Source organism: Pseudorasbora parva, chromosome 2, assembly GCF_024679245.1.
Source record: "Pseudorasbora parva isolate DD20220531a chromosome 2, ASM2467924v1, whole genome shotgun sequence".
NCBI lineage: Eukaryota > Metazoa > Chordata > Actinopteri > Cypriniformes > Gobionidae > Pseudorasbora > Pseudorasbora parva.
In genome coordinates this window covers 46496279-46508311 of record NC_090173.1, presented here as the reverse complement: position 1 = coordinate 46508311, position 12033 = coordinate 46496279, and the positions used below count along the sequence as shown (strand labels likewise).

At 42.5% G+C, this 12033-nt stretch overlaps 1 protein-coding gene across 1 annotated transcript in view; it reads right to left on the bottom strand.

Moving 5' to 3' along the window:
- Positions 1-12033, bottom strand: part of LOC137049057 (uncharacterized) — a 109442-nt gene that overhangs the window by 86107 nt on the left and 11302 nt on the right. Inside the window, exons 3-4 of the mRNA XM_067427450.1 lie at positions 7602-7953; positions 5917-7528 (exon numbers count right to left, since the gene is read on the bottom strand). Coding sequence (XP_067283551.1) covers positions 5917-7528; positions 7602-7935 — 1946 coding nt within the window. The 5' untranslated portion in view covers positions 7936-7953. The remainder of the gene's footprint in view (positions 1-5916; positions 7529-7601; positions 7954-12033) is intronic.

Sequence of the window (12033 nt, the reverse complement as noted above, 5' to 3'; positions counted from 1 at the left end):
GTGTTACGCTAGCGTAAGCATTTTGAACTGCAGAGGAACTTTCAACACTTTTCCCATAAGTTGAATATGGAAGGCAATCGGTCGAAACTTTACTTTATAAAGTTCAGAAGGACTTTATTAAAGGACAACTCCGGTGAATTTTTAAGTATATCTTGACCGTTATATCTTTGTGAGTACAGTCTATAGAAGAAAAAAAAGAACCGGATTGGTGTTTGCAACACAGAGCTATTACAGTTAATGCCCAGAGCCCCCCCTCAGCTACAACGGCAGTTATGGAGGCATAAACGTAAAGGGTGTCTTTGGGCCTCTTAACAAACACAAAATGCAATTAAACTGTCTGTTCAACATGAACAGGGCCCTTACATGACAACAAGATGTGTTTAGCCACTTGGCCATTGTTTAAATTCACCTGTTTTAGACGGCTAGCTGTGTCTTGCGCTGAAGTCCCGTGGGAACTCCGTTGTAGCTAAACTCATCTCTTTGTCATGTAGGGGACCTGTTCATGTTGGACAGACATTTTATTTGCATTTTGTGTCTGTTTAGAGGCACAAAGACACCCTTTACGTTTATGCCCCCATAACTGCCGTTGTAGCTGAGGGGGGGGGCTCTGGGCATTAACTGTAATAGCTCCGCGTTGCAAGCACCAACCCGGTTCGTTTTTTTTTTTTTTCTATAGACTGTACTCACAAAGATATAACGATCAAGATAAACTTAAAAATTCGCCGGAGTTGTCCTTTAATCTGGGTTTAAAATTAAGTGGTGCAAAAAACATTTAAAATAAATATCAGCCCAGTTCAACAAATCCTTGATTAGCGTTAAACTTTGCTTAATTTAATCCTTATTGGTGCAACTCACCCTAAGTTTTTTTATGTTAAGCATTTTAAAAATGTCCCTTTGTTTTTAGTGAATTCTACTACGGCTACTCACAGATCAGGTAACCAATTAGACCTTGTATACACACGCAACTGCTCCACGGACAACACTTTAGTTACTCCATTACACACCTCAGACCACTTTCTCATCACTCTTAACCTCATACTGACTCCTGATACAACACGCACTCCAACACAGATCACCTTTCGGCGTAATTTACGCTCCCTCTCTCCCTCTCGCCTATCCACTATGGTATCATCTTCACTCCCTCCACCTGCTCAGTTCTCAGTACTGGACACTAACAGTGCTACCAACACTCTTTGCTCCACTCTAACATCCTCCTTAGACAGTTTTTGCCCCCTCTCATCCAGACCAGCCCGCCCCACCCCATCTGCCCCCTGGCTGTCTGATGTTCTCCGTGAACATCGCTCTGGACTCAGGGCGGCAGAGAGGAAATGGCGGAAATCTAAAAACTATACTGACCTTACCTTGTATCAGTCACTTCTCTCTTCTTTCTCTACAAATGTCTCCACTGCTAAAACAACATACTACCACAACAAAATCAACAAATGCTCTGACTCTCGCAAACTCTTTAAAACATTCTCCTCTCTCCTTTGTCCTCCTCCTCCCCCTCCTTCATCAACTCTTACAGCTGATGACTTTGCATCATTTTTTACAAACAAAACATCCCTCATCAGCAAACAGTTCTCCTCATCACAAACTGACAAGCACATCTCAACAACTAACACGAACACGCTTCCATCCTTCTCTCCGCTCTCCGAGGCAGATATTTCTAAACTCATCCTTTCCAATCACCCTACTACCTGTCCACTTGATCCTATACCCACTCACCTCCTTCAGGCCATTTCTTCTTCAATCACTCCTGCACTCACTCACATTGTCAACACTTCTCTTCACACGGGAACCTTTCCCACAGCATTTAAGCAGGCTCGGGTAACTCCACTGCTTAAGAAACCCTCTCTGAATCCAGCACTTTTAGAAAACTACCGACCGGTATCCCTTCTGCCTTTCATTGCAAAGACCCTTGAGCGAGTTGTGTTCAATCAACTCTCTATGTTTCTTGAAAGGGACAACCTCCTAGACAACAACCAATCCGGCTTCAAAAGCGGCCATTCGACTGAGACTGCCTTGCTCTCGGTAACTGAGGCACTGAGACTGGCAAAAGCAGCTTCCAAATCCTCAGTGCTCATTCTGCTGGATCTGTCTGCTGCTTTTGACACAGTTAACCACCAGATCCTCCTGTCAACACTTAAGACGATGGGTATCTCAGGAACTGCCCTCCAGTGGTTCAGGTCTTACCTCTCTGGTAGGTCCTACAGGGTGTCATGGAGAGGTGTAGTGTCTAAGTCACATCATCTAGCTACTGGGGTTCCCCAGGGCTCAGTCCTTGGACCACTTCTCTTCTCCATCTACATGTCATCATTAGGTTCCGTCATTCAGAAACATGGCTTTTCCTATCACTGCTATGCTGATGACACTCAACTCTACTTCTCATTTCAACCAGATGATCCTACAGTCAGTGTTCGTATCGCTGCCTGTCTGACAGACATTTCTGACTGGATGAAAGAGCATCATCTTAAACTCAATCTTGCAAAGACAGAATTACTTGTTTTCTCAACCAACCCAGCACTTCATCAAAATTTCTCCATTCAGCTTGGTTCATCGACCATAACTCCATCAAGGACAGCCAGGAACCTTGGAGTTGTGATTGATGACCAGTTAAACTTCACTGACCACATTACTGCAACAGCCCGGTCCTGCAGATTTGCTTTATACAACATTAGAAAGATTAGACCCTTCCTATCAGAACAGGCTGCACAACTCCTGGTTCAAGCTCTTGTTCTCTCCAGACTGGATTATTGTAATGCTCTTCTGGCTGGGCTTCCAGCATGCACTATCAAACCCTTGCAGCTGATCCAGAATGCAGCGGCGAGAGTGGTCTTTAATGAGCCGAAGAGAACGCATGTTACGCCTCTCTTCATCAAACTGCACTGGTTGCCAATGGCTGCTCGCATCAAATTCAAGGCTCTAGTTCTCGCCTACAAAACAACCACTGGTTCTGCACCATTATACCTAAACTCAATTGTTCAGACTTACACACCCTCCAGAAGCTTGCGTTCTGCGAATGAGCGGCGCCTCGTGGTTCCTTCCCAAAGAGGCATGAAATCGCTCTCACGGACATTTTCCTGGACCGTTCCCACCTGGTGGAATGACCTGCCGATCTCAATTCGTGCTGCCGAGTCTGTAGCCATTTTTAAAAAACATCTTAAGACACATCTTTTCCAATTGCACTTTTCCTATTGCACTTGACCAATACAGAATAGCACTTACTGATCATATCTACGTCTCTCATCCGGATTTGTGCCTTCAGGCGGGTATGTTACATAGTTATCATAGCTACCAAAACCCAGTGTTCTGTATTTTGCGTACGTGAGTTTTTGCTGTCGATGGCTATTGCTGCGCGTTTAGCTAGAATGCCATACAAAACCAACCCATTGGGCCACTGAATCCGCATTAACGACAACAGTTGGGGCATCAGCCTTAGTCCTAATGGGTTGTTATCTTAGCTATCCAAATCCAGTGTTCTGTATTTTCCGTACGTGAGTATTTGTTGTAGCTGGCTATAAAAAAAAAATAAAAAAAAAAAATAAAAAAAGTTGTGTACTCTGCTAATTAATTGAGATTTCTTACAGCTCTTACAGGTTGTTGGCTTTGTTTGTTTCGTTGCTTCTATTGCTCTACCCTTTTTTTGTAAGTCGCTTTGGATAAAAGCGTCTGCTAAATGATTAAATGTAAATGTAAATGAATGAAATACTGCAGCAAATACTTCACTTTTTTATTTATTTATTTATTTTTAATTTATTGGCAGCAGTTCTTGTGCTGCAGTTCTTTGGCTGTTTTGCCCTCCAGGGCTCCGCAGCAGTCATGTGACTAAAAACTACTTCAACATGGCGCTGAGCAGATCTGAGCATACAATTTCAGTACTAAATACAAGTAGTCCTGTTAGCGAGTGTACCGAAACCAACTCAATTGGTTTCCTGTGCTGTCCGCAGCCGTCCATACGAGTCCGGATTGTAGTATAAACGAGGTGGACTATGTAGTGTGGACTGCAATGCCATTATTTGCCTCATCTCTAGCAAAGGTCTTCTGTATGCAATAGAAAAACCTTCATGCCCTTTGCCAATATTTGTTTTATTAATCTTAAAAGTAATGTAAATTATATTTGCAACAAAGGTTTTTGCTGTGGCCTAGATCAAGGTTTTTTAAATTGTGCCATTAATTATTTTTACATGCCTTCATGACCTTTTTGGATCTTTTAAGTTTGGCATCTGACGCACAGAAGCCAATGGCACATGTCACTATGCTTAGTTGCACATCCAGTCTTCATTGGCATTTACTGAAGCAATTGTGACACTAAATCATAAATAAATAGCATAATTTAGTGATATTTAAAAATAAATGTTTTAAAATAAATCTGTAATATTTTTCAAATGTGGTCAGTTTGCGGCACATCTGTATTTAAGTGGCATGTGCAACTGAATATTGACACCTACAGGCATGAGTGCAGCATCATGCACAAATAAAGGTTTACAGTAAGAGATGCAATAAATGGCTTATTTGTAGTGACCCATGATATATTTATTTATTGTCTTTCCTAGAACAGGCACGCAACTTTACGTGATAAACAACATTCAAAACCAGTGGTATTACAAAACATTCAGTGGCACAAGCCACTCAAACACAGATGTGACACAAAAAACATGTTTGAAAAAAATATTACAGACGTAAATGCATTTAATTGACATTTATTATAAAATATCATTAAATTATGTTATTTATTTAGTATTTAGTGTCATAAATACATCAGTATAGCTGCTCAACTCATCTGTCAGTCGCTACTGGAGGTGTCACAACAAACGGCGACGTTCCGCGACTCTGTGTCAGTGTTTTGCGACAAATTAAGTGACACATGACACTATCCAAATGACATGCCAACGGAGACCAGATGTGCTTAGCACAGCGACATGTGCCATTGGCTTCTGCAAGTCACATGCCATGTCACAATGTTAATACCGTCTCTCTTTTAGAGGAATGGACTTTAAAGGTGGGGTAAGTGTTATTTCAAAACCGTTTTAGAAAAAGGCCTCGGGCCAAGTGGAATAACAAACATGTAGCCAATCAGCAGGTAAGGGGCGTGTCTACTATTGATGGTGAGAAGAGAGGCTCAACGTCATTATTCAAAACAAAAGATAAACATAACGGACATTAGCCAAGAACTAATATATGCTGGTTTTTGCTTGAATATGCTCGTGTGTCATGTTTGCTTGTTTGTCCATTTGCAATCGTACTCCCTTCAGCGATGATAAAGACCCGTTCATTTCCACACCGTATGGAGCATCTAATAATCTCCTCACTGTTTGTTGCAAGCATCAGCTCACAAAATACAAGTCACAATCCTACAAGTAAGATACTATAATATATATTTGTTTCCTCTTTTCATGACCTATATAATCCTAATCCTGTCATAATTGTAATATGTCGTTAGCTGGACCGTCGGCTTGTGTTCTATCGAGTTGTTCATGAGAACTAGTTTGTGTTTTTGTGATAGAAGGGGTGACTTTTTTATTGAATATTCGACCTGGATTAGTTACACACAGAGTCTGCCATAGTCGTTGTCTGGGTTACGCATGTGTGGGGCGGAGCTATCTAAATAGGGCCGAGACCCTTTTTGGGGGTAGGGGCGTGTTTGTTTTGGTGATTTGAAATATCAACAACAGTTACCAGATAGCACTTACCCCACCTTTAATGGAGAGACAGAAATCTCTCAGGTTTCATAAAAATACGATGAATGAAAATCTTATGAGTTTGAAACGACACAAGGGTGAATACATGATGAATATTCATGTTTGGGTGAACTACACCGTATAAATACAGTAAGCTCAGTCTTGGAGAGAAAAAAACAATATATTGCAACAGATTTTTTGTCACTTTTTTATATTGCGATATATCTCTATTCCTTACCTTATCTTGGATGAGCAGCTGAGCATCATGTTCATTCCTGTGTCAGTCATGTTACAGTCCTCCAAATTCAGATACACCTCTTTATCTGTGGACTGAGTAATCACATAAGCCAAAGCACAACATTGATGAGGGTCAAGATCTTCTTCAGGCTCAAGCTGATGGTCCATCTTGTCCAGGAACATTGAGCACGCTTTAGGAGACTGGAGCTCATACAAGCACTGACACACATAGAGAAGATCAAACTCTTCACTTCCACTCTGAGGTTGGAGGAAAGTTTCCAAAAACTTCTCAATGAACCAATCAGATGTTTTCTTTATCTGATCCTCTGGGAAGAGACACTTGATGAGTTTAATGTTGTGTTCTCCCAGAAGTCCACAAAGGAAGGGAAGAACATGTCTCATGTGTTTATGCTCCTCAGTCTGACAGAGTTGTAGGACTTTCTCAATTTCATCTGGATGTCCAAGAAGCCACAACGCTGAGAAGAATTCCTGCATTGTGTTGTGGAGAAACGCACAGTATGTTGTTGCAGATGTAGGCGAGTCTCTTATTGTGATCATCTTCAGAAAAGCACGACAAATGTCTGTCTCACCACAGCTAATAAGGTTTAGGGTTTTCTGCATAGTTGCATTGAATGCATTTTCCATCAAGGATTGAACCTGAGCTTTTATGTCTTTGAAGTACTTATCTATTTGCTCAATTGGTTTCTTCACAGCAACACGGAAAATGTGGCTGTACATTTCTGTGACTGTGTGTCGATGGTTGAAAATGTTGCCGTTTTTAAATTGAATCAAGTCTACAATCATGGATGCATACATTGGCACATGGCTGAGACTGAAGAGCTCTTTATTCTTCAAAACAACATCTAGAAGAACAGGATTGTGACCCATCATACTCTGGTAGTAAGTGTTGATAGACTCTTCACTGAACCCTTGGACATACACTTTCCATGTCGGCCAGTTGGAGAAAAGTGGATCATATTCCACCTCTGATCTGCATGTCATTATAATCTTAGCATCAGGCAGGAGCTCGTGGGTCAAGATCTTCCATAAGGTGGAATTTTTTTCCAAATATGTCTCACCATCCAATACAATGACAACATTCTCAGAGTTTTCCTCAATATCTTCAAACACGTCTTTTCTGTCTTTATCCATTGGTTTCAAATACACTTTAAACAAAAGAGATTCCAAATCGTCATTGCTAGAACTAGCCAAAACACTTTCATCAAAGTAAAACATGTAGTCCAGCTCTCTATCATCTTTCTCTGCCCACAGACGCAACACTTCCTGGACAACTGTAGTCTTGCCTATTCCAGGTTTGCCTATGAGGAGGATGTTTTTGTCTTGGCATCTCAGCAGATCCACAGGTGAAAGTGCTTGTTGCTTAGGAATGTAAGCTCTCAGTTTTTTTGGCCGTAGCTTTCGGAATTTTTTGGTTTTGCGGTTTATTTTACACAGAGTTTTCACCACAGGGTCTGTCTCTAAAACAACAGGTATAAAATGGAAGTTTACTTGTGCCTCGTCTAGATATGTACGGCAACGTTCCCTCTGGTCCTTCAGAATCCTTTTTGCCTTCTTCTTGAGCGCTGTCTGATAGTTTTGACATGGTTTTGTACCTAAAACAGCAGCAAAAACAAACATTTGTATTGAAATTTGTCTTTTTTTTAATTTTTTTATTTATCTACTCACCAAATGAATAGCTGATCTCTCCATCTTCCCATCTGAAGGGAAAACAGCTGATCCAGGGGTGTAAATCAGGATCCAATGTCCTCTTCTTAGTGACATCCAGAATCCTGAGTAATTCATAACTGGCTTCTTCCCCTTTTTTAATGACCCAATCCAATATACATCTGGCTTTATCAAACTCTGTCCTCTCGGCTTTGAGATCATCAACGTTATCGTCATTGAAGACCCTCTTCTGATAAAGATTTTCAATGATCAGAGGAAAGTTCTTCATATATTTGATGAGTTTTATCCTGGCGTTTTCGAGGTACTCAATAGCAGATTGCCGTGCACACGCCATGCTGCAGGCACTTCAAACCTGAGGTACAAGACAGAATTTTAAAGGGATACACGACCGCTTTTTCATATTAAACTATGTTATTCCCTCAACAAATATGACATAAAACCCAGGCCAGTCTCTTTTTTTTAAATCAGTTTGTGTGATCAATGATAAACTATAAGTAAAACGTATAAGAAGCTATACAAAAAATAATGTGAACAATTTAGTCAAACAAAGTTAGTGCTATCTACAACAGTAAAACTATACCTAAAAATGTCATAACATCAATGACATCAGAGTCAGCGGCAAATGTAAGAAGGACTAACCGAGGAAAGGCTGATCTTGCCGGGTTAATGAGCGCTGAGGGCTCGCTGAGGGCCCGCTGATAGTGTGGATCCTACAACTCAGAAAACGCCAGGTCAAATTTTAAAAAAGGCGCTCTCTTTATAAACAAACCAAATATTTGAGCTTTATACAACTACTTTCTCGCCTGAAAAGGACTTAAAACTACATTTTGTGTCACATTAACAGTAGTATTTTTAAATTACGTGGGTTTTCTGCATGTTTTCTGCTAGCCAACCAGGTTAGGATTAGTTATCATGTTGACAAGCGTGTGCGTTGTTTAAGACTTAGTTTAGAGACCACGATTTTTCCTCTGACACAACTGCTTGCTAAAATTCATAAAGCAATATTAATGTTCATCATAGTTCAAATCGCAAGTTTCACCCACAGTCAGGTGATTGACAATATTGGTGCGAGACCAGGGCTCACAAAATTTAAAAATCCCAGGTAGCCCTTCGGGCAGGCACCCTTGAGATTTTGGTAGCCCGAAAATAATTTAACCAGCCCGAATAAAAACTAAAATAAAATGTATGTAGAAAATTGGATAGGAGTCAAATATTAATTAAAAACAAAAACACATGTATTTGGTTCTAACTGAGCTGAAATTTCTATGAATTTCTATCCTGACCTTTATTTTTTTGGATAAGCAGAACTGAAATATCTTTGTAAATCAATGCGCCTCTTAACATGTTTGCGCACACACAATAAAGTGTCATTGTTTTCACAATTTTGCCCACTGCGCGTGCAATCTCTTTTATTCAGCAACAAAAATATAAACTCATATATACTACATATATTATTGTACAAAGTTCTCTAAGTTCCACAACAAAGCCAGCAGGTGACAGTAACGTATTGCACATATCTAAAGCAGTGACTTCTAACGATGTTCCTGTTATACTGAACTAGATCGTACGCAGTGGCGAAGTAGTGAAGACTGTTCTTTGTTATTGTTATATATTGGGCAGTATTGTGTGCGTTATTGACAAGTAAGTAACTACTAAATGCTGCTAACTACCATCATGTCATGTGTATAGTCAGTCAGAGTGTTAAAATAGTTAAAAATACACACCCACTCATACTTAAAAACTACAATGCAGTCCCATACAATAGAGATTGTGTGTGTGTGTGTGTGTGTGTGTGTGTGTGTGTGTGTGTGTGTGTGTGTGTGTGTAGGCTACTCACATTCAACTCTCCCTGCCTCAGCTTCCCCTGTGCTGGACCCTGCCTCTGCTTACTGATTGTACAGCTACATAACATATGCATGAGAAGAACATGAGTAATAAATATGGCAAAGAATAATATTCTATTTTTCTAATTCAATCTGTGCTTCAGTCAGGTTATTATCTAGTATGTGGAACTATTGGCATTTTATCATATATGTAAATATGTAACATTGTGCTGTATTTTTCTATTTTTGTGTGCGTGTCAATTTGCTTTATTAAAGGGTTAGTTCACCCAAAAATGAAAATTGTGTCATCATTTACTCTCCCTCAAGTTGTTCCAAACCTGCATGAATTTCTTCTGCTGAACATAAAGGAAGATATTTGGAAGAATGTTTGTATATAAGCAGATTTTGAGCCCTATTGACTACCATAGTATTATTTCCCCTACTATGGTAGTCAATAGGGCTCAAAATCTGCTTATATACAAACATTCTTCCAAATATCTTCCTTTATGTTCAGCAGAAGAAAGAAATTCATGCAGGTTTGAGGGAGAGTAAATGATGACAGAATTTTCATTTTTGGGTGAACTAACCCTTTAATAAAGCTTTGATTGATTTATATGCCTAATATGATTGCCTACCCAGCCCTGCACACTGCCCCTCTACCTGTCTGTTTCCTGGATCCTGCTCTTCCTCTTTTCTCCTCCTCCTGCTGCTCCTCTTTCTCTTTTCTCATCCTCCTCTCTCCTGCTCCTCCTTTCATCTCCTCATCCTCTCTCCTGCTCCTGCTCCTCCTCCCCCTCCTTCTGCTTCTCCTCCTCCCCCTCTCCTCCTCCTGTTGTTCCTCTTCCTCTCTTCTCCTCCCTCCACTCCTCTTCCTCTCTTCTCCTCCTCCTCTCTCCTCCTGCTGCTTCTATTCCTATTCCTCTCTCCTCCTCCTCTCTCCTTCTCCTCCTGCTGCTCCTCTTCCTCTCTTCTCCTCCTCCTATCTCCTGCTGCTCCTCTTCCTCTCTTCTCCTCCTCCTGCCGCTCCTCTTCCTCTCTTATCCTCCTCCTTTCTCCTGCTGCTGCTCATCCTTTCTTCTCCTGCTTCTCTCTCCTCCTGTTGCTCCTCTTCCTCTCTTCTCCCTCCGCTCCTCTTCCTCTCTCCTCCTCCTCCTCTCCTCCTGCTGTTCCTCTTCCTCTCTCCTCCTCCTCTCTCCTCCTACTGCTCCTCTTCCTCTCTCCTTCTCCTCCTGCTGCTCCTCTTCCTCTCTTCTCCTCCTCCTATCTCCTGCTGCTCCTCTTCCTCTTTTCTCCTCCTCCTGCTGCTCCTCTTCCTCTCTTCTCCTCCTCCTTTCTTCTCCTGCTTCTCTCTTCTCCTGCTGATCCTCTTCCTCTCTTCTCCTCCTCCTCCTTTTTCCTGCTGCTCCTCTCTCCTCCTGCTGCTGCTCCTCCTTTTTTCTCCTCCTCCTCCTCTCCTGCTTCTCTCTTCTCCTGCTGCTCCTCTTCCTTTTTTCTCCTCCTCCTCCTCTCCTGCTTCTCTCTTCTCCTGCTGCTCCTCTTCCTTTTTTCTCCTCTTTCTCCTTCTCTCTCCTGCTCCTCTTCCTCTCTTCTCCTCCTCCTCTCTCCTCCTGCTGGTGCTCCTCCTATCTTCTCTCTCCTGCTCCTCCTCTTTTCTCCTCTCTCCTGCTGCTCCTCTTCCTCCTTTCTCCTCTCTCCTCCCTCCGCTCCTCTTCCTCTCTCCTCCTCCTCCTCCTCTCCTCCTGCTGTTCCTCTTCCTCTCTCCTCCTCCTCTCTCCTCCTGCTGCTCCTCTTCCTCTCTCCTTCTCCTCCTGCTGCTCCTCTTCCTCTCTTCTCCTCCTCCTATCTCCTGCTGCTCCTCTTCCTCTTTTCTCCTCCTCCTGCTGCTCCTCTTCCTCTCTTCTCCTCCTCCTTTCTTCTCCTGCTTCTCTCTTCTCCTGCTGATCCTCTTCCTCTCTTCTCCTCCTCCTCCTTTTTCCTGCTGCTCCTCTCTCCTCCTGCTGCTGCTCCTCCTTTTTTCTCCTCCTCCTCCTCTCCTGCTTCTCTCTTCTCCTGCTGCTCCTCTTCCTTTTTTCTCCTCTTTCTCCTTCTCTCTCCTGCTCCTCTTCCTCTCTTCTCCTCCTCCTCTCTCCTCCTGCTGGTGCTCCTCCTTTCTTCTCTCTCCTGCTCCTCCTCTTTTCTCCTCTCTCCTGCTGCTCCTCTTCCTCCTTTCTCCTCTCTCCTCCTGCTGCTCCTCTTCCTCTTTTATCCTCCTCTCTCCTGCTGCTGCTCGTTCTTTCTTCTCCTGCTGCTCCTCTTCCTCTTTTATCCTCCTCCTCTCTCCTGCTGCTCCTCTCTCCTCCTGCTGCTGCTCCTCCTTTCTTCTCCTGCTGCTCCTCTTCCTCTTTTATCCTCCTCCTCTCTCCTCCTGCTGCTGCTCCTTCTTTCTTCTCCTGCTGCTCCTCTTCCTCTTTTATCCTCCTCTTCTCCTCCTGCTGTTCCTCTTCCTCCTTTATCCTCCTCCTCTCTCCTGCTGCTCCTCTCTCCTCCTGCTGCTCCTCTTCCTATCTTCTCATCCTTCTCTCTCCTGCTGTTCCTCCTCCTCAATCCTACTGCTCCTCTTCCTCTTTTCT